Source organism: Scardinius erythrophthalmus (genome assembly GCF_964197995.2).
Source record: "Scardinius erythrophthalmus genome assembly, chromosome: 15".
Taxonomy (NCBI): Eukaryota; Metazoa; Chordata; class Actinopteri; order Cypriniformes; family Leuciscidae; genus Scardinius; species Scardinius erythrophthalmus.
The window spans coordinates 15143282-15166355 of record NC_138235.1 but is presented as its reverse complement, the minus strand read 5'-3'; the positions used below and the strand labels follow the sequence as shown (position 1 = coordinate 15166355).

The 23074-nt window shown below is 38.9% G+C and overlaps 1 protein-coding gene across 1 annotated transcript in view; it reads right to left on the bottom strand.

Moving 5' to 3' along the window:
• Positions 1-1109: 1109 nt before the first annotated feature.
• nav1a (neuron navigator 1a) overlaps positions 1110-23074 on the bottom strand; it is a 143067-nt gene continuing 121102 nt past the window's right edge. The window contains 18 exon segments of the mRNA XM_081386368.1: positions 1110-5460; positions 5549-5755; positions 8403-8521; positions 8739-8935; positions 9112-9183; positions 9361-9515; positions 9617-9852; positions 10922-11090; positions 11264-11359; positions 11446-11543; positions 11654-11858; positions 13187-13349; positions 15542-15726; positions 17598-17716; positions 17809-17920; positions 20272-20310; positions 22187-22270; positions 22776-22853. Coding sequence (XP_081242494.1) covers positions 5377-5460; positions 5549-5755; positions 8403-8521; positions 8739-8935; positions 9112-9183; positions 9361-9515; positions 9617-9852; positions 10922-11090; positions 11264-11359; positions 11446-11543; positions 11654-11858; positions 13187-13349; positions 15542-15726; positions 17598-17716; positions 17809-17920; positions 20272-20310; positions 22187-22270; positions 22776-22853 — 2418 coding nt within the window. The 3' untranslated portion in view covers positions 1110-5376.

The following is a 23074-nucleotide window of genomic DNA, read 5'->3' as shown; positions in this document are numbered from 1 at the left end:
CAGATAAATCTGTTCTTATCAACTCGGGAATAACCCTAAACTGGTCTCACCTCATTAAAGTTATTCATAGTGGTTGGTTGACTCAGTATCATGTAGCTTTCATGCCTAGAGTCCAATAATTTCTCACTCTTGTTTTACTTGACCATTCTCATTTTTAATATTTAATATCTTGAATTTAATCCTACTTCTTGACATTTGGCGCCCTCGTTTGTCTAAAAGTGTAACTGCAACGTGCGGTCCATACAGCAGTTACAAAATTAAGACAAACCTCAACAAGCAGAATACAAATCTCTGACTTGAAAAGTTGTGGGTAACACTTTAGCGTGGGTAACGCACTGATAACATTCTGATTAACAAATGAGTAATTTTTTTTCATACCCCCCAGAGAACTACTACATACAGGTTCATAATTAACATGAATAATGCATAATTAATAATAAAAGGTAACGGTAACACACTAACTGAAGTGTTACTACATCATTCAAAAAGGAACTACTAATTATTTGGATCAGTATTCTAAAGTGAAAAACATGATAACTACCTAATATTGACTCAAGTCAGTGTAAGCTTTTGAGATTTTTGTAAGATTTTGAATAGCAATTGCTTCCGATGGATTTGGTAACACTTTAGTCATTACTAGTGCGTTCCCATGATCTTCACTTTAGAATACTGATCCAAATAATTAGTAGTTACTTTAGAAGGATGTAGTAACACTTGATTTGGGTTACCATTATATTATATATTATGCATTATTAATATTAATTATGAACCTGTATATAGTAGTTCTTAGTCTTCAGTGAGGTATGAAAAACAGTAGTGGCTAATAGTGAACTAACACATTCAACTGAGCGATATTACTTACTAATTTGTTAATCAGAGTTTCTTGTAAGTTAATAGTAGTTACTATAATGTTAATAGTGTGTTATTTGTTCCTGTGTAGTTATTCATTAATGGAGGAACAGTATTCTAAAGTATTACCCAGTTGTGTAGTGTTCAAAAATACAAACAGATGTTCAATTTCATTAATGTAATAATTGTCAAATATATATATATAAATATATACAAAAAACTGAAATAAGTGTACGAGACCAGTGAAAGAGACATCTTAGTGTAGGGATGGCACGAGTTTATTGAAAACGTGAGTGAATATTTGATGGATTCAATTCTCTCAGATCAGCACATATGCCTTTATAACCCCTTTCCAGCAGACAGTTCACAAAAAAAATGAAAATAATAAAAGACAACAATAACAAAAGGTGTCTCATCCAAGGGCCGGATTTTTCATATTTTACTGTGATTGTGGTCGCAGATGGGTTTTCTATTTACAATGTTTACAATTGCAATGTTCTATACAAAATAGAAATATTTATTAAAGAGAAAGCAAGATCCATTTCTTTAAAAGAAGAAAAGAAAAAAAAAAGAAATGCAGTTTTGTTTGAAATCCCAGAGGGACAGGTAGGTCCAATGTGTTTTTACAGACAAACTATGGTGATAGACATCAACGACATTAAAACACCATCAAACCTGCACATTAGCTTATCACATACCATTGTTATCTGTCATTGGTACTGACAACTGAACTCAGTCTCAGCCTAAAATTATATTCCAACGCTGCATAGTGACAAATCATCAATCTGTTTTGATTAAACAACATCAAACCTTGTAATAGCATGTTTAATATAAAACAAGTGGGAAAAAAAGAGTTAACAAACCACAGGTTTATTATTGTGCCTGCTTGAACATTCAGCGTTGTTATTCATAAACCACAAAAAATAACAAATAAATTAATCAATACATAGTTAGACACTCTATTTTAGGTTGTCCAAACTATATCTGTTATGCAAGATATGATAAAGCACACTGATGCACATGTATCTGTGACAGGAGAAGAGACAGTGGGAAATGGCTTCGGTTTGTGCGATTTCCAGGACATTTGGAAACGAGACTCCCTGCGAGCTCAAATCTCAAAGTCATTTTATAAGCTAGCACAAAAAAAGGATAGTACGTTCGCTCGCATTCCTATTCCCCGCAGCAAACAATCCCTTGCAAAACATAATAGTTTAGGTATTGCAATGTCCAACGAGTTGGCTTATAGTAGGCACATTTTCAAGACAAACAACGGGGAATCTTCCCCAAAGCCCCAAACTATCCATAAGCTATTAAGGGAAGTTTTTTTATCCTACAATGAGCTGTTAAGACAGATTTTGAGGTACTTGTGTGATTTGAAGCACCACTGTCACTTCTTTTTTTTTTTTTTTTTTACCATTTTTTATGGGTTGTTGAGACCAACTAATCGTAAAAGCTATTCTATACCTTGTACGACCCGGAAGAGAATAAAGAGGACACTTTTATAGTGAAAAATTTACATAGGCAACATGATCTAGTTACTAACTTTCCCCTACAGGAAAGGCAATAGCTGAGAGATGACTGCGATCTTCCCTGTAATGTAAATCTAACCAGACACATTCAGTTTATAGGTGTTATATTTAATCCTTCCGATGTTTATTCTAGCATAGACGGTTTTTGTTTGCATTTTTTTGGTCATTTTTTGAAAATCCTATTTACAAATGTCAGACTAAGATCCTTTAGTAAAAAAACGTACAAAAAAAGACCTTTACAAAACACTCCTGTGGTTATTCGTTTGGAGAGCTACGTCTGACATTAACAGGACACGTAAACACAAGCACAAGAATCAGCAAGCATCATCAAGAGCACAAGGTGTGTTGGCAAACTGATGTTTTGATCCAATTTACATTCTGCGATTACAACGGCACGCGTTTCATCTGACATTGCTACACTGCTAGTACTAAGACCGGTTAGTACACGTTTCAATTAGGTAATAATAATTAGCATGTTGCTCTTGTAGACTGGTTGCCAACACATCCTTTGGCATCTCATGATAAGGTGCCTTTTTTAACTATAATCTTCCTCAAAGTTAAAGCTTTCATGCACATACAGTTCTGCAGCACTTGTAATCAGCCAATAGCAAACGCATTCATAAATTACAATCCACCATTATAATTTTTTTGTGTGTTTTTTGAGATTTCGTAATTATTACAGTATTACTGGAATGATTAGGGGGTTATAAAAGACACTGACATGGGGCCGTCCCATGACTTGAAACCACCGTAAACAAAACCCAATTATTACAACATTTCCAAAACTGGCTAAATTGTTACAGAAGAACAAAGGACACAAGCGTGTGTAAAACTGTAAGCTAACACTGATGTTATTTTGCTTTGAACCTCAAGACATAACAAAAGCCAAAAATATCAAATTACTGAACCTCCTCCAGACAAAACAAGTTGTTTAAACCATTTTGGCTTTGTTCACACTGCAAACAATCCTGATTTGTTTTCAAACGCTATCTAGACCCATTTTATTTGGTTTCGTATGTTTAGGCAGTCAATATCCAGTACATCTACAGACTTGTTTCCACCTGGTATTAAATGCATTTTTGGTGATATTATCACAAATGTTCAGCACCGATCGGATCACTGAAACCAATTACGGAGGTAGCCAAATGTAAAGTAAACGCTTATTCGTCCTGAATGCGTTGTACTTCGCTGCATTGTACCAAAACAAATTGATTACGATTGAAGCTGCCATCCGTATCCTTTATATTCTCTTCCTTTCCCGCATTTGCTTATAAGCCGCATAACACGGGTTCATTCATTCAAATAGTATTCATGCACTGTATGGAAGTTATGTAGAGCGTGCCCAAAAGTTTCTCAGCAAAATCCAAACACAAGTGATCACCACGTTAATACCTGGTGGAAACAGGACCTACATTAGTTGCTACAGCAATGACATCAGCAAGCGAATCAGGCATGTGATGTCAGTGAGAACAAAGCCTTTGATTAGCTTGATGATCCATGAGCACCTTGGCTATTGGAACTAAAGCCAAAAGTATACTTCCCTTGTCTACGTTGTGCTCCAGCTCGGGTCACAATCACCATAGTCCATGCACAACGTCCGTGTTCCCCCCCGATTTTTGTGTCTGCCAATAACAGCGCATGCACAAGTGATCTGAGCACTTGAAAAGCAAGATCTATTAACACATCATCATTACACACTCAAAAGAGCATAATTTGAAAGGCTTGCATGCTCAACTCCAAGACAGCACATCTGGATCTGGGCCGACACTATGTGCGTGAGACTGAGCTTAACGTAGAAATTGAAGTATACCCAGGCCTTAAGGTCAAATGCATGATTACTGAAAGTAAGAAGTTGCATACTGCTCCCATGCACCGGTAAAAGCACCTGTTTTTACTGCTAGCGATTAAATCACCTGAGGTTACCCCCAACTGTATCAGGCGGTGGATCACATGAGCCCCACTGCTTTTGCTGCATAACCGAGTGCCGTCAAAATTCAGCAACTTTCGTAGACAATGAATAACCAACAATATCAAGCAGCAGATTGCATGAGCTTCACTGTCTACTCTCCTATTGGTAATGTCACATTTGCATATAGTTTGCTCACTTTGTCCATCGCCAACAGTCTCTGTCGCTCATGCCGCCTCCAACCCTCATTGAAACGCATAACTTCTGGTTGTTTTGTCGCTGCAAATCACCGTCAGAGTGAACGACCCTCGAGTTTTAAACAGTCAGTGCTCTTGCTTGAAAGCTACAAATCAAAGTGCATCATCTCCGAGATCTACAGTCTACACCTGTCTCCTTCATGTCTGCTTTGATAGGAATAAAAGCAACGGGGTTATGGGTATGTACTGCACCTTGAAACTGCATCACTATGCAAACTGAGGTAATATAGAGTTATTTTCCGATTGCTATGAAACTGACTTCATGATATATGGAGGGACATCAGTTAAGGCTGAATTCTAAGCACCATCTTGTACATTATATTTTGCATCCATGCGAGTTGTAACCGCACTTTAGTGTACAGGGTTCAGACGACTTGATCTTGAGGATGGAGTGTCGGTACTCTTGCAAATAAGAATAAATAGATTTTTGGTCCAAATGGACAGATATTACCTAAAACAAAAGTAAAATAAAAAAACATGAAGCACATTTTGTTCCCAGTACGGTAGACAAGAACATCTCATCTTCACAATCATCCAATCTTCACAATCCTCAGTTGCAAGTATTGCCATGCAACTTGCAGGTTAGGTAAGCAAAGGAAGGACCGGTTAAGACAACAGTGCAAAAAAGAATCTCGCTCAGATCTGGCAGGATCTGTTTTTCTGTTTTACTTTCAGGCTGAGAATTTTGTCTGCCTTGACCTGGATGTTCTTGAGAGTTCCTCGTCCTGACACTCTCAAACCTTTTGAAGGAAACAGGAGGTGCAAATCAGCTGAACAGAACAGTGTTTTGAAACAGCACTAGCCATTAGCGAGCTCTCAAGTCTTTAAGCTCAACCTAGAATGTGGGGTTGCCTGAAATGTCCCGTTCTGGCGATTCAATATAGTTGGCAGACTCCTGGAGTTTCAGCAGCATCGCCATCTGAATGAGGGACAGAACAAGGACAGCTTGTCAGAACACACGCAGAACTGTTTACACAGGCTCCGGTATAGTTGTACTGAAGACTCACCAGTGGATCGGACTCCATGGTGGGAAGGGACGTGTCCTTTTTGGACCTGTCGTCACTGGTCTGCTGGAGTGTTGAAGCAGCGTTGGGGCCGGTGGTTGGCGGAGGGAGGTGAAAGAGTTTGGCCTGGTCCTGTTGAGCTGAAGGCCAGGGCAGCGTATCCCTCACCCACTCCACTGGATCCTCCCACGCTGCTTTCTGACCATGGACCTAAAATATATATGAATGCAGAGATTGAGCTCCAAGACTCCACTGCACTTGACTTGAAATTAACATTAAAAGTGTAATTTGATTCACGGAAAAAACAACTGTTTTAGCAGCAGATAAGGTCTGTTCCTAATAGTGGGCTGCCTCATTTTGGCCCAATTTTAAGATGGATAAATAAAGTCTTAAACCAGCCTAAAGTGGTTTACTGGTCTCCCAGAACCCCTGTAAAAACAGAAAGCCACAGCAGCCTGACCAGGCTAGCACAACAGCTACGACCAACAAACTAGCTTAAGCAGTAGGGATGCTCGATTATGGCAAACATCATAATCACTCTTATTTTGCTCAATATTGAAACCTTGATTATTTAACACGATTATAGGTGGGTGATACGCCAAAAAATACAACAGAACAAAAATATAAATTAAATAAATAGTGCTTTAGGTTTTTCTTCAGGAAGATGTACTAACAGTGCTATTCAGATTAGTAATAGCCTACAACAGAAATTGAATAAAGTAATCAAATGTAAAATAACACTGCTGTATACATTAAATATAGACTAATCTTTATTAAAACTACTAATTTAAGAGCAGTGCGTGATTTTATCTTTGTCTTTTGTTGTTTGATTAACATTAATGACTGCAGCAGATTTATTAGGCTGCTGTCCCTTTAAGAGCTAACGCACGGACCCAATATACTGTTACACACACGTTTTCTTTCTCAACTGTTTACATTCACTTAAGACATAACTGTCCACTGTATACTTTGCTTATGCTTGTTCAGCCCTGTCTCAGCGCACACACAAGAGGCCGCCTAGGGAATAGTATCTCTTTTGCGGCTTAATACGCTTTTAATAACACTGTTTAATATCGAGCACGTCCCGCAGTTTAGCAACAATAGACTGCATTTTACAACACTCTGGGGTTTTAGGGAGAAACGAAATTGCACCGCTGTGAAGGAAAGGAAGGTGCGCGGGACGGAATGCAGCAGAGGCACAATAATCGTTTCACATCGATTATCTTATTTTCATAATCGTTGGAAGCCAAAATCGAAATCCCAAATCAATTATGATTAATCGCACAGCCCTATTAAGCAGTATTTTTTTTTTTTTTTCAGCAAGGGTTACATAATGCTTTACTACAAGATCAGTAAAGAAAGCCAGAGGATAACCAGAAAACACCAAGAGAACACCAAGATGAAGCTGGACAGAATCTAGGAAAAAACAAGGTTAAAAGCATACAGTGGATAGCTTAGAAACATACTGTGTTAAAAGCAACTGGGGGTGTTAGATGAGTCTATTGCACTATTTGTATGGTGCACATAAGTGACCATGTAAGCTGCTGTAAGAGATTTCTGAGAAATGCTGTTGAAAGTGGATCGGAACGAGCACCAAAACACACTTGTAGCCGATCAGCAGAAAGGAGCGTATACACACGTTAGGGGGGCGGTACCTGTGTTTGTGAATTTGGGGGCGGGGCTATTAAAGGTTGTATCAGCGAATTCAGGCCCAAAAAATGCCCAAACATAAATGATCACATTCATCTAATCTTTCCTAACGATCCGCTAGCTGCCTGCCCAGCCCGTTCTCATCCCAAGGCGTCATATATTGACGCTTTTGACATTTCGTCTACATCCAACGCAGATGGCACCCTTTATCGTCAATATGAGACGCAGATAGATATGGGCCAGAAGGCGCCTCCTAGCGGTCTAACCCTAACTCTACCCCAGACCTAAACCTACCCATAACCGAACCAAGCTATCTGCGTCTCATATTGACGCTAAAGGGTGCCATGTGCGTTGGATGTAGACGAAATGTTAAAAGCGTCAGTATATGACGCCCTAGGATGAGAATGCGTTGGCCTGCCCCATAAGCAGGACGTCAAAAAAACGCGTCTCTGTAGGCAGCCTAGGCTCTGAGATCTGCACACAAAAACAATTGGTTTCACCAACCACTCAAAACCAAAATAAATAGTGTTCCAACCAATCACCGACAGGGGGTGGGTGTTGTGAGGTTTTGTGTTCTCCAACTTCGCGTGCAGCCGTGCACGAGCGCAAAACCTCACAACACCCACCCAAAGATTAGATGAATGTGGTCATTTATGTTTGGGCCTTTTTTGGGCCTGAAATCGCTGATACAACCTTTAAGATAGTCGTGTGATACTTTTGGGTAGGGGCATGTTTGTTTCAGTGATTTCAAATATCAACAGCGTTTCTCAGAAATTGCTTCCTGCACCTTTAAGAGAGTTGCTCCCTATGAAGTGTGTTTTACTATAGTCACTTATGAGGAGGGCCACCTTACAGCAGAGTTTATCTCCTAAACACCCGCCTGGAAGTTTCGAAAGATCTTCAAGACCTTGATTAACTGGCTCAGGTGTTTTAATAGGGTTGGAGCTAAACTCTGCTGGATAGTCGCCCTCCAGGAGCAGGATTGGACACCCTTGCTTAGTAGTTAGTTTCCTATGTCAGTTTTGTCTAATCCTTTTCCTGGAGGTACACCAACATTACACATTTGCAAACTCTTTCTAATCAAACACACCTGAATCAACGACCTGAAATGGATTGGTCAGATAAGAGAGACATCCAAAATGTGTATTGTTGGGGAACCTCCTGGTAGAGGGCTGGGAAACGCTGGCCTATGTGGACAATAGCTTACCTTCACACCATCCTTAGCTCCCTCCTGAAGATAAGGAATAATGGACTGGTTCCAGAGGTCAATAAACCAGGAGCGAAACTCTGCTAAAGTTACTGGACAAGACAGGAAGAAGCAGGGACCTGCAGAGACAAGAGCCATAGCAAAGATCTTTTTTGGAAACTTGGCTTTGATCTGTGCTAAAACTAATGCTGTGCTAAAACTAAACCATGACCTTTAAAAGGTAGTGTGTGGTACAGATTAATTTGCTAATATTATATCTCCACCACAAAATATAAATGGTTAAATAATGTTTTCATTCAATTTGTGATCAGATATGCAGAAAGTTTAAATCTGTACCTATGAGGAAGTCTGAGGTGCTGTGTTTCTCCAGGAAGGTATGGAGATGGTACCAGAGTTTAGGCACCCAGTCCAGAACCCTCAGCACCTCAGCACTGTGAACCGTGCTGTCATCCTCCGTCTCGACCAACTTCCTGTGTAAGTACCGCACCAGAAACCCATTTGCAGGCTCCACGTTGTTAGAGAAGGTGATCATTCTTCAGACGAATGGAAAAAATCACAAATGAAGTACATTTGGAATACTGATTTGGTATTTCAAATTTCTTTATGAGGATGTTATTGTAAGATCACGTCAAATTGTATTAGGTTTTACTTTACCTCACTACAATCTACAAACTGGAATAAAACGGTGCTAAAGAAATTAGGAACTTACCTAAAACTGAGATGCAGGCCATGATTTGACGACATCTTAACAGATTGATTGGTGGTTCCAATGACATACGGGCTGAAATAAATATCCAAGAAAAATTCAAATTCAGATTACAAAATTGTCTTGTAAAAGAGTGAATCTCACAAAGACTGTCAGGAAGAAGTCCAGGTCATATTTCTTCTCAAAATTATATTTAATATATACTTTATTTACCTTGAAACCATGATTTTTGTTCATGATTTTGAAACTCACCATTTGTGATATTTGCAGGTCAGCGCACTATTGACCAGATCGGTGATCGAGGACCCATCACTGATATCATCCAAGATAATGACCAATGGAATGTCCTCAGTGCCACAATCACGGTCAATCTGATTGGCTAGATTAGACAGGTACAACTGGAGGTCCTGAGGGAGAGAAGACCAAAGTGAGGCTTTACAACTGCTTGCGACACAAATCAGTGTGGAAGGAGCTCAGTTTGTCTGAAAGTGTGATTTCCAGGCTTCACCTTGCAGGTCTGTTGGTGCATGTTGAAGGTGGTGATAAGGCCCGGGCCGGGGTCACGGCCGCTCTTCTCCAGCAGGTACTCAGTCAGACGGGTGGTGAGATAGGTCTTCCCTGTGCCACTGGGGCCGGACAGGACCAGTCGCCGGTGCTTCAGAAGCAAACTTATGTAGTGTTGCATCATTGGCTTGGGGATGAGCGTCTCGAAAACCAGACTATCCACACATTTATCCTTAACACCTGGAACAAACAGCAAGATTAGGTGAATCAGAGGTCAGTTAGAAGTGCCATAGAGATCTAAAGAACTAAAGACACAAACAATTAAAACAGGAACGAGAAACATCTAGTAGACAGAAACAGAGTAACCAGCCATGACTGTCAACAGTGTCAATGTCAAGATATTTTTCTTGTTTATTGGTTTCTATTTTAGAAACGAGGTAGCTCCGCCCACAGTGAATTCTTATTGGTCCACAATCTTGCTCCACATAGCTCACAAAATGGCAATGCTAGCATTTGGTTTGCAGGTAAATGATCATCAATAGAAGACATTTGCTGAACAGTTAAATTAATTAATATTATAATTAACTCTTTCCCAACCAGCGTTTTTGAAAAAAAGTTGCCAGCCACCACCAGAATTTTTGATCATTCTAACAAAATGTTCATGGTCCCCAGAATATTTTGTTGCATGAATATCTGAACATGCAATATATCAAAAGAAATAAATAAAAAAAACTGAAGTTAAAAACTTAACTTAAAAAACTTTTATTCTAGCTTAATGCATTTTTTTTTTTTTCATAAAAAAAGCTAATTTTTTTTAAGACTACGTCAGGATGGGATACAGAACATTGATCAAAACATAGATGGAGTAGATCGAGTTCATCAACACCCCAAAACTTCACAGTCCTACAACTTGTCCTGAGTCGACATTTCATTCTGTAACATTAGGCAGTTTTAATTTATATGCTGTTAAATGTTGATGATCGCATTATTTTACATATGCTCTCATATGCTATCCCTTTTCCAGAAGATGTCTCATAGCATCCCCTACCGTATAACAGTGAAATTTCCGTCAATGGCGAGGAAAGAGTTAACACCACTTCTGAAGTAAACGATTAGCTTTAATGGCACTGAACCAGCATAAACATATGATCTGTTCCGAAGCCTGTGATTTTGTCAATTAACACAGCTTTTCACTTTCAGTGAGGACTCTAAAATAACTTGACGCTCGAAACACCACTCTGTGCCAAAATGATGAGGTGTTAAAAAAGTTGATGGAGAGATTCAGAGTTTGAAATTGTGAGTTTTTTACCTTTGAGGGTGACAGTGACGAGTCCAGGACCCTTTTTTAAACAGTCACAGGGTGAACTTTCAGGAGCCTCGGCTCCAAACACTCTTCTGCTCTGATTAATAGCGTAACTGTGGATAGAGTCGACAGACAGTCCCATACTTGTACTGGGATCCACCAGGGAAATGTAGTCCTAATGTATGAAGACAAAGAACACATTATAAACAGCACAATATGTTTGCCATTAAATATCAACAGCAATTTCATGCTATTATTTGCATGCTAAAATAGTATTACTATTTTTTTGCATACTAAATTATCTTTGCATATATTTAAAAATGTATATGCTACAGAACGAGCTCTCACCCTGAAAGCTGTGGAAATGTCTGTGTCTAACGTCGACCACTCAGTTTTCCCATTAATTCTCACTGAGCCGATGTAGAAATCCTGCTGCCTCACCTCCTGATTGTACATCACATTGAATATTTAGGCAATATGATCTAATATTCATGTATAAAGCATTTGAAAATATGTTTTCATGTATTCACCTCTCTGGGCACTTGCTGGTCAGGAATACGGACCACAACACGCGTAAAGGACTCGTCCCTCTGAGATGACAGGCTCAGTAACTCCATAGGAGCAACGTCTGCGAGATAGAAAGTATGATTTGACTCAATATGCCTAGGTTAGGTCTGAGATGCAAGCTTTCACTTTTAAGTGCCCCAAAATATCAGATGGCATAACTAGTGAACTCACCAGGGTTGGAGCACTCATTAAGGCTGAGGCTGAAGGACTTGGTGAGGCTCATGGGTGGTTTGCTTTGGTTGGAGTTCAGGAGGCTGGCGAGGCCAGAGGGCTGGGAAGTGGAAGTAGAAGGTGGGCCGCAAGGGAGGACAAGGGACGACGGAGCACTTCCTGTTTTCAGCTGGTCGTTCTCTGCCTTCAGACTCTCCACCATCATCTGCAATGACAAACTGAATTAGATTTTTTTTTTCTCTTAAGGCTAGAACACACTACACTGCTGTTGTTCAGATTTTTGCCCTGATTTGCAGTCTGGACTAGTCGATAATAGCTGCCAAAAATCTGTGCCAGTTTGTAGATTTTTGGCAGTCTGAGTTGACAGATTTCATAGTGTAAGATGGGCACAGGCTCTGATTGTTTAGCTTCAGACTATGATTCCTTCCAGTCAGAGGATTTCAAAACAGATAATCGTATAATCTGTTCAGATTTTAAAAGTCGTGTAGTGTATTCCAGCCTTTAGCAGTGCTTGACATGCAAACTCATTGGGCCCTAATTAACGATTTAAATGCATGGTCTAAAGCGTACGGTGCAAGTGTACTTAGTGCGTGTCTGAATCCACGTTTGCTAGTTTAACGATGGGAAAAATGGTCGGCGCACCCGGTGCATGGTCTAAAAGGGTTGTCCCTATTCTCTTAATGAGTGATGGGTGTGTTTTGGGCGTAACGTGCAATAAACCAATCAGAGTCTCATCTTCCATTCCCTTTAAAAGCCAGTTGTGCTCGCGCCATGGCGGATTTGCTATTCACATGGCGGAATTTGCGGAAAAACTGAACGCTTCTCTAGCGAGGAAACGGATCTGCTCGTGTGCGAGGTTAAAGCACGCAAGCAGACCATCTACGGGACAAAGTGTATGCACGTTGTGGACCCGCCTATTGGCGCACATTACTAGCGCATTCTTTAAATAATAAAATAAATATTGCGCCATTGACCAGGTTTTTGTTGGTCAATGGCACAGTCTATTTCAGTTGCCTCAAATTAGCAACGCGCCAACAATGCGCCTGAACACACCTCGTTTTCAGACCAGCAGCTCATGGGCGAACAGATGGGCGCAAATGCATTTGCTAATTCAATCAACGTGGCGCAGGACTAGAAAATGATAACTGCGTCAGGCTGAAACTAGCAAAAAACACTTGCGTCGTGCCTGGCGCTGCATTGTGCCAGGTGTATGATAGGGTCCATTAACTGCAGTGAATTTATGCATGGTTCTATTGCAAAGTTTCAAATATTTGTCAAATTTTGGCAAAGGTTTTTAGGCAAAAATGGTCTATTGTCAATAGTGTTGCAATGTATGAAGCTCACACAGAAGCCACTCTCAAACCAAGCAGCTTTCTGCTGGTCAACTTGGCAAATTTGCATGAATTGTATTGGGAAATCTTCCACCCTCATGCAAAATTGCAGACTGTGTGGATTTCTATTGAAATGACTTGTTCTTAACCGTGAAAATTTCCTGAACAAAGGTAAAAGTGACAGTAGCAAAAAGTTCCTAACCTGCATGTTGTTCATGGACTCTCGAAGCTGCTCCAGCTGGTGGGCCGAGCTCAGCGCCTCTAGCCGGATGTCCGTCAGTTTCATCTCTTTCTCCCACAGCTCAGACCGCAGATCCGATACCGCCTTCTCATCGCTCTCGTTTTCCTCGTTACTTTCATGGATCCTGTTACAACGTCAATATGGTTTTAAATGTGATTACACTTAAACGCAGTTTAAAGGTTGTAATATTACTGCTGCGTTTCAAAGTGGGTAACACTTTATTTTGATGGTCCCTTTTGAACATTCTGTTGACTATAAGTAACTTTGCAACTAAATGTCAACTAACTCTCATTAGAGTATTGTAGAATGTCTGCTTAATATCTGCTAACTCTTTATTGTGTTGGTCCCCCAACAGACTTTCTACTGACTATAAGCAAGTACATGTCAACTTATTATAACCCTAACCCTACCAATCTACTTATACTCTATTGAGAGTTAGTAGACATGTAGTTACAACCAGTGGCGGCTGGTGAAAAATATCTTAGGTGGGGCTGTGTCATATTCAAACCATGGGAGTAGGCTATTAGGCCTACTTTCTGCCCTTGGTATGTGTATTGTGTTTGATATTTATTTTGTTCTATTCCTTAACCCACTCCCAGTGGTTCTCAAACTTTTTAGAGTTGTACCCCAAGAGGCTTAATGTCCTTCTGCGTACCCACACTCGTCACACCAAGGGACAATATTTGCCCCCTTAAATCGATTTTTTCAAGTGCATTTTTACCTTTACACATACCTTTATAAAATAAATAATGCTTTAAAAAAAAGTTAAATAGATAAATATGCAATGATGGTAAAAACGAAGTGATGCTTTTAAATATTAAATTAAAACCGCCAGTAGGTGGTGAGTCATCGAGTCATTCAGAAATGAAGCAAGTGGTAGTATTTATGAATTAATCATTGAATCATTGACTCTAATGATTCGTTCAAAGTCGCAGATTCGTTCTCAAACACTGCTGTGTGCTGCAGTTCTGCTGTGGCTTTGGAGCTATTATTTTATTGTAAAAATAATGACAACTGTGTTGAAAATGAACATCACTTAATATTAATATTTCGTTTGTTGAACTGTTGTATAAAATCAATGTGACATTTGCAATCGCTAACGCACATGGTCGAGAATGGCAATATAGCGCGATTTGCCGAGGCAGCAATCTGCACGAGACCTGTCATATAGCAGCCCACTACACGCTGCTTAAATGCAGACAGTTTTGACCGCAAAAGATGAGGTAATTTGATCGGATGTCATGTATTTACAGCATTTAACCTGAGAGAAATGCATGCTCAGTTTAAATCGTATTTTAAGATGAGGTAGTATTAAAGGAACGGCAAAATTCAGCATTTTGTTCCCGCACCACCTTCTGTCACCTCACGGTTTGAGAACCACCACAAACCCAGTTTGAGAACCACTGCCTTTATCTTTGTAAAGCGAATAATAATAATATTACAAATAATTATTAGTATTAACACAAACTGCACGATACCAGTGCTCTGTCAAAAAGTCAGTAATTATTTAATGCCATATTACAAGGCTGAGGCATTCTTACACAAAAAAAAAAAACAAAACAAATTGCACAAACTTTCCATTTGCATTTGAAATTTAATTAAAACAGTAGTTACTTTCTCAGACAGGTCCCTCGCTCCGGTAACTGTCCATGCTGGATCTATCGCTGTTGTTTTAAAAAGTAATCACGGAAAGCAAAACAAGGCATTAGCATGACGCATCCAGCTAGCTAGCCCGATAGACAGCTGTCTGATAGAGATGGGCGTGCCTCGGCTCGGGCTCGCGCAGCTTTGGGCGCTAAACAGAAGCGCCCATAGCTGACTAGATTTGAGCTCGCTGATTGGCTACAGTTTATGTCAAACATGTCAAACTTAAATCAGCAATTGGCTAAACTGATCCACAGACCCGCCTCTCTGGGGCGCCTCTCTCCAGCGCCCCAGAGCTGATCGACGTGCACGCAGGTGGAGGAGACGTGTTGAAAAAGCAGATATTTTGAATTTCTATTATATTTTTCACATATACTGGGTGTATTTAATATCTCAAACACACAAATACTGACAATTTGTATGTATGATTTATGTATATATTTACTTATTTATTTAATGAGTGTGGCTCATAAACTGTGGTCTGGCTCATGGGGGGGCGGCGCCCTAGCGCCCTCTATTGGCCAGCCGCCCCTGGTTACAACGTTACTTATAGTCAACAGAATGTGTTAAATGGACCATCAAAATAAAATGAAACCCAAAAGTGAAATCGCCCTCTCTTGCCCCCCCTGTACTATTAAAGTTTTTATTAAAAACTATTCAAACTTTACTCACACAGAGGAGATGGCTGATTGGCTGGATTGGAGGGAAGGGGGCGGATTCTCTCCATCTTCATGGGCCAGTTTTGGTGAATTGGGGGCAGAAGAATCTGGAGTGGTGATCTCTTCAATATCAGAGTACATCGAGCCACCTTTGGCACCCTTCTTTATGCTGAACGCCTTGCCAAAAGAGCTTCGCAACTACAGAGAAATCCAGAGAAAGACAGAGAACTTCAAGTACATTATACAAGTGTTTGTTTATTCTGAAAAATTTGGTTTATTAATTTAATGAAGTTCATTAATTTACACTATTGTTCGAAAGATAAACAAATCTTCTCTGCGCTCCAAGGCTGCAGTAAAAACAGTAAAAATCAGTAAAAAACTGTAATAATGTGAAATATTATTGAAATTTAAAATAACCGTTTTCTATTGTAATATATACTAAAATGTAATTTATTTCTGTGATCAAAGCTAAATTTTCAGCAGAATTTCTCCAGCCTTTTGGTCACATGATCCTTCAGAAATAATTTTAATATGATGATGTGATGCTCAAAAAAACATTTATTGTTATTATTATCAATGTTGAAAGGGTTGTGCTGCCTGCTTCATATTTTTGTGGAAATGTGAATTTTTATATTCTTGATGAATAGAATGTTCAAAAGAACAGCAGTTTTTGAAATAGAAACTTTTTGTAACATTATAAATGCCTTTATTGTTATTCTTGATCAATTAATTGCATCCTTGCTGGATAAAAGTATTAATTTCTTTAAAAAAATAATAATACTGACCATAAACTTTTGAGCGGTAGTGTACAGATTGAAACTGTTCTGAAAAAAAGACTATAAACTAGACAAAAGTACCATTGTGTTCTTTTAAGCAAGAAAGAGAATATGTTATTCGTTTTTTAGAGTAAAATAAGAATTACAGTATGAAAATTATTATACATTCTGCGAACCTCCCTACTTTATGTAGTTCAAGAACTACATGTCATGGTACTTCAGCAAAACAAGAGAAAAGGATATTTTTCAACAAGGGTACTTGAAACACTCAGGCAGGTGAGCATAGTTATACTGTACATGATACATACATTTCCATAAATGAGTTTACAGCCTTGAATCAGATAAAATACTGAACAGCTGTAAGATAGTTTCAACATGCAAAGTGTTCTTTCTCAACATGCTGTAGTTAGAGCGAGTGTTTAGCATTAGCTTCATTCATGTGCAGCAGTATTCATTAACTTTTTTTCTTTTCTTTTCTTCTTCAGCAATAGCCACATTAAACGTTCACAGTATTTCCACATGTTTACAGGATTAGTAAATTAGGCATTCTAGAGGGAATTCACTAAGAATGAACTGTGACCACAGATAGCGCAGTTCATTTGCACCACATTATTAGCTGTTTTCATGCCTAACGGACTAAAGCAAATTAATGCAATTCAGGTCTTGACGCAAATTGTTGGTTCGCATCGTGTCAGTTTTTAGAACCTGCACCCAAATTTGCTTACTTGTCCACTATTCTATCACACTGGAAATTCCAAAAAGAAAAATTGCACTTTCCACCCGATGATGCACTTATTTAACCAAAAAAAGTGTGGAATGTTGGACACTTCATGCACTAAACTGTCTGTAAGAGTCTAGTGTATGAATTTTAAATGGTTACTTTGTCATCCAACATTGGTGACTAGATGGTTGAGTACATAGTGAAGAGTACACGTGTATAGTATGTCATTTTGGACACAATACTGTTTACCAGGTGCAAAAAAATAAGGTTTTTGCACTTCAATACAATGTGCTATTTGCTTAGTGAATTCACCCCTTTACTGTTGTAACATATGAAAGTATAAGCTGCAGTGGCTGTACCAATGGAAAACAGTGGACACGGTGCTTTGCAGAACGGTTAGAGACAAGACGTAACGAGAAGGAGCATTCCCTCAGAGAGACTTATAAACTTACTTCACAGACCTTAGAGATTTGCAAGAGAAGAATACATGAAAACTATGGTTACGCGCTCGCAGATAATAATATCCACAATAATTCCGTCGGAGAAAGAACAGCTCCTCTTTTTCCGCTTACCCAGCTCTTTTTCTTCTTCTTCTTGGCATCGTCTTTCAGGCTGCCCACACTGGAGTGGCTGGTAATGCTGTTCAGACTAGAGATGCTCTCGGATGAGTTCTGCCTCCTGATTCGAAACTCTGAGAGAAGGGATTAAGAATGTTTGTTTGGTAACATAATAATCATATATTGAGATAAAACACAAATCGAGGTGTATTTATCCTGTCCTCACCTTTGGGGGCAACATCAGGGTTATTGAGGGCGACTTGGATGACGGCCTGTGCCTCCATGTTCTTGGTTTTAAGGTTCTCGATTGTTTCTCTCAGGTCTGTTAATTCACTGTCCTATAGAGAAATACGGATTTATTTATTCTGTGCTCATCCATTTAAAGCATCAACATTGAAACAACATTCCCCAAAGCGCTGCTACTGATGGTTTTCCAAATAAATGTAGGTTAACTTCTGCTTTGACAATGAGTTACTGCCTGCACTTGACCAATGACATTTACAGCCGACGTAGCCACGGGGACGTCTACAAAAACTCCTGCCGCTATGGATCACTGGTACCTTAACATCATTTGCTTTCTCTGAATCACTGAAACAATCTGCAGGGTCACAGTTACTGTAATGAATCGATGAATCCGGGTCACTGACTCGCAAAAAAAGCTTTCTAGACCGAATGCCTCTTTCACAGAGGGCAATGTGCCATGAACGTCTGGAACGTATAGAAACCCCCAACCTCCATTCAGTCATAATTTGACCCAAATTTGCTCTTTCACTCTCAGTGACTCTGTGTGGTTACACATATGGACCTAAATGTAGCTTTTGGGCAGTGAAAGGACAGTTGAGGTTTGTGTAATACGTTTCATACACATGGTCCAACCTGAAGACACATATATATACACTAGCACTGTCAAATCTATTAATCGCATCTAACATAAAAGTTGTTGTTTACATAATATATGTGTGTGTGTATATTATTATATTAATATATATTATATTCAGTGTGTGTGTGTGTGTGTGTGTATACTGTATATATACACACACACACACACACACACACACACACACATATATATATTTAAAACAGCAGAGGACACAGAGTGAGCTGCTGCTGGAATGGTACATGATCCAAGTTGTCCGAAACATGAGAATGCTTTATATTTATAAGCGCTTCAAACAAAAGCATAAGCATTACTGCATCTTGCCCTGTCGTGCTTTGACAGATTCGTGTGCTGTTTAATGCCTTCGACACGTTTTCCTTACATTTTATGGTTATATCCTTATATGTAAATGTTAGAAAGTCCCACGAGTATTTCCAATAATAGTCTTGTTAAACTTCACAGACTTCAACGAACAAGCACCGGTGCGCGCATCCGCGTTAAACAGACGTAGCGCAGAACATGAGCGCAATTTTGCTCAAATATTTTCCGTTAGAAATCAAGTGGAGTTTTAGAATTCTACATTTAACACAAGTAATCATATTTATGATTGACAATAAAGGTAATATTGTTGGTATAGCCCATTAATGTAATATAGTAGTTTAACCCTTAAGTGTCCCTCCCATCTGAACAAATTGTGTTCCAAATTTTAGGTTGATATCTCAAAGAATTAGCTTTCAGGAGGATTTTGTTTGGATGCAGTACCAAACTTTTTCACTAGGTGACAACCAGACTCTATTACTGACCATATAAGGGTGCCGCCATTTCCAAATGTGGTTTGAGTGCTCTGAGCCATATATTTCCATAATTTTCATGCAATTTATGAAGTAGACATCCCATTCAGAAGTAGTATGGGAGGTTTTGCAGATTTTGAATTTGAATATGAATTCAACCTCTAATAAACATAAAAAGAACACGTATGTGCATTATAGCTCGCCGCCGCATCAAAAATGGTGAATCTATTATTTATTTATCTATTATCATTTTCAGAACTTAAAAAAAAAAGGATGTTATCTTTGAACTTTTGGCATGAAAACAAACTGTGGTTTCTACCAATTTTTCATATTTATCATGTTCATCGCTATTTCAAAATAAAGGTCTGATCACGCCTTAGGAGTATGAAAATATGATTGTTGCTGATTGATAAATTACTGCTCCTCGTAATGTATTTTGAAAATCAGACACCAAAACTAGAGCTTGTAAGCTTTCAAATGATATATAGTTTGTCAAGATTAGTTTAGGTTTAGCATAGGATATTATTATTATTTTAAATATGTAATGGCTGTGGGCCCACCGGTGGGCCGGTTATCAAAATAATCGTTAATTGCAGCCGTAGTTAGTGGCGAGTTGCCAGCAGCTCATCACACAATGGGGAGCTGGGGAGCAATCACCAAGCCCAGCTGATGGCATTCAGTCAATCTTCTAGCGCCGGCAGAGACAGAAGAGGTAGGGATTCTTCTCTCAACTGAAACGAACGCTTGTTGTGCAGTTTGTTTCTTTGCCAGAGAGTGATAAACAGGAGGTTGGTGTTACGGACTCTCTGCCGGCAGACCTCCACACAGACTGAACACTGTCTGCTCAAGCAGACTTTCACCCTCACTCACCCAGACCACGAAGACACTCTCAATGGAAACACCAAAAGAAGCACTACTTTACGGAGACACGGACCTGAGGATTACAGTCAAGCATCCACTGGTCTACTTTTCTTTGCATTTGCTCACTTGTAAATAAATACACCCTCTGGGTTGAACTCACTTTCTCGTGTCCGTTCTCCTTTTTCCCCTCAGGAACCCGCTACAGTATATATAAACAGACACGCACACACACACACACACACACACACACACGTTTATTTTATATATATACATATATATAATATGTATATACTGTATATATACACACACTAATATATTGTAAACAAAAACTTTTATGTTAGATGCGATTAATCGCGATTAATTAATTTCACAGCACTAATATATACATATATATAATATATAAAAATATAAAAACATGAAATCAGCAGAACTACATTGTTTTGGCAGCTCTATGGTCCTACTCCCTCATGATATGAAATGCTAATGCTCTAAAGGCCCTGACACACCAAGCCGACGGTCTGAGGGACTGTTTCTCAGCGCTGTCTGAGAGACGCATGCACATAAAGCCGCTTCTCATAGAGCGGACGAGTACTGAACAGTTCTTTTTGTTGCGTTATTGGGTCAAATACACACACTTACGTGTCAAAATGGCCGCCTTTGCGAGTATCCTCATTTTTTCTTAAAGGTATAGCGGAGGATTTTTTACTTCCGGGTGGATCACCTATACTATTGGTCCTCCTAATTGTCAATCATTCTGGTGAATCAATCAAACTTTTCAAAAAGTGGAGAGGGCGGGTCTTATCTAAAATTCGGAAAGATCCTCCACTATACCTTTAAGTGAACATAAACAGTTGAGAAAGAAAATGCATGTGTGCATGTGTCTGTTCCGTCCGAAACATCAAAAAAGCAAATCTCTCAATGCTCTTGACTGAATCACTTCTGTCTCACTTTAAGAAGAATAAATGTATAAATTAAATTACACAGTGAAGATATGCAGTGTTATTTTATACATTTGATTACATTATACAATTTATGTAGGCAAGCATTTCTTATTTCAGGTAGGTCTATTTCTTTGTTCTATTGCTTGTTATTAGTTTCTTTGTTCTTATTTTATCACTGACTCTTTACTTTTCTTCAATAAGCTAGTACTTTTTAACATAGGCTAGGCTAGTATTAGTTTTTTTTTTTTTTTTTGTGCTGGGCAATGATTAATCGCATCCAAAATAAAGGTTTGTTTTTAAAAATTATATGTGTGTGTACTGTGTATAATTATTTTGTATATATAAATACACACACATGCATGTGTATATTTATGAAAAATGTGTTATTTATATATAAAATATTTGTATTTATATATAACATAAATTATGTATAAATATAAATATACAGTATATACATGCAAATATTTCTTAAATATATACGTGCATATGTGTGTATTTATATATACAAAATAATTATACACATTACACACACATATATTATGTAAACACAAACTTTATTTTTGGATTCGATTAATCGTGATTAATCGTTGCCCAGCAGTAGTTTTATTTTATTTAATTTTTTATTGAAATTGGTGACAAAATGTATGAAATTTCAATGGTCTCAAAAATAAATATGTTGCGATATATATCGTTATGTGTCGTGAAATATAATTATTCAGATCCTGATATAAGATTTTGGCCATATCGCCCACCCCTAGTTGGACCCCATCATATTTTGGCCGATCGAGCATGTTGAATTTGCGTCTGTCGGCTTTGGCGATGTCGATGAGAGAGAGAACTCTGATTGGCTGTTCAGCTTTGCGAACAAGTCAGTGCATGAGAATAAAAGTGAAAGTGATGAAAGTGCGCTTGTAGTCCTTTTGGTGTGTTCGAGCGCAGCTTTGTGGCCGAGACGCAGCTGACGCCGAGGTGATAACACACTCAGCTTCATCACTGCTAGCTATTTTACGTCGGCTTGGTGTGTCGTCGTGGCCTTAACTGTTATACCAATGAGCCAGTTTTTCATCTTCTTTGAATTAATCGGTGGTGGAGATTGATCAGGAGTTTGTGTGTGTTTTAGGATGACTATCGTACCTTCTGCTCAGCACTGACAGAGAGGCACTGGAGTCGAGAGGTCATGAGGGCCAGACTCTGCTCAAACGCTGCCACCAGGTTCGCCTGGAGAAAGAGAGAAAAAATATTTAATTGCATTACATGACGAGTCACGCAGGCACTGGGCTACTCTGCAGCGGTACGACCCGTACCAGTCTAAAATAGTCCCAACATAAACACTTATTATAAGCGTACTGTAGTGATTCAGGATTAGACAAAAACACGGTTTGGAAAATGGATTGATGATGTACTCGCTTATTATATAAATGTTGTACATTTTGAAAAAAAAAAAAAAAAGTTACGGACTGCAGCTTTAAATAATAAATGGAATGTTTGGAATATTTGAGAACTACTTTTCAAAAGTTTGGGGTCGGTAAGATTTTTAAATGTTTCTGAAAGAAGTCTCTTCTGCTCACCAAAGCTGCATTTATTTAATCAAAAACACAGTAAAACCAGCAATGCTGAGAAATATTATTACAATTTAAAATAACTGTCAATTCCCAAACGTTTGAACAGTTAGTACACGTGAACTAATCTTTAACTTTATCCGTGTTTGACGGTGTGCACATACATTAGCAGACAGCTGTGAGGTCAGATTGGCCACCTTCTCCTGTGAAGATTCCAGCTCCCTCCTCAGCTTACGGATTTGCTGTGAAGAAACACACAAACTTCTTAACCAACAGATCATTTGAAAAAAAAAAATGGCATTCAATTTAAAGGAATAGGTTGAAAATGCGAATTCTGTCATTATTACTCATCCTCATGTTGCTCCAAACCTGTACAACTTTCTTCCGTATAACAATTTAGGAAGTTAGGCTGCTCTATTCCATGCAGTGATCGCAAAAATCGAGGGCTCTCAAGCTCCAAAAA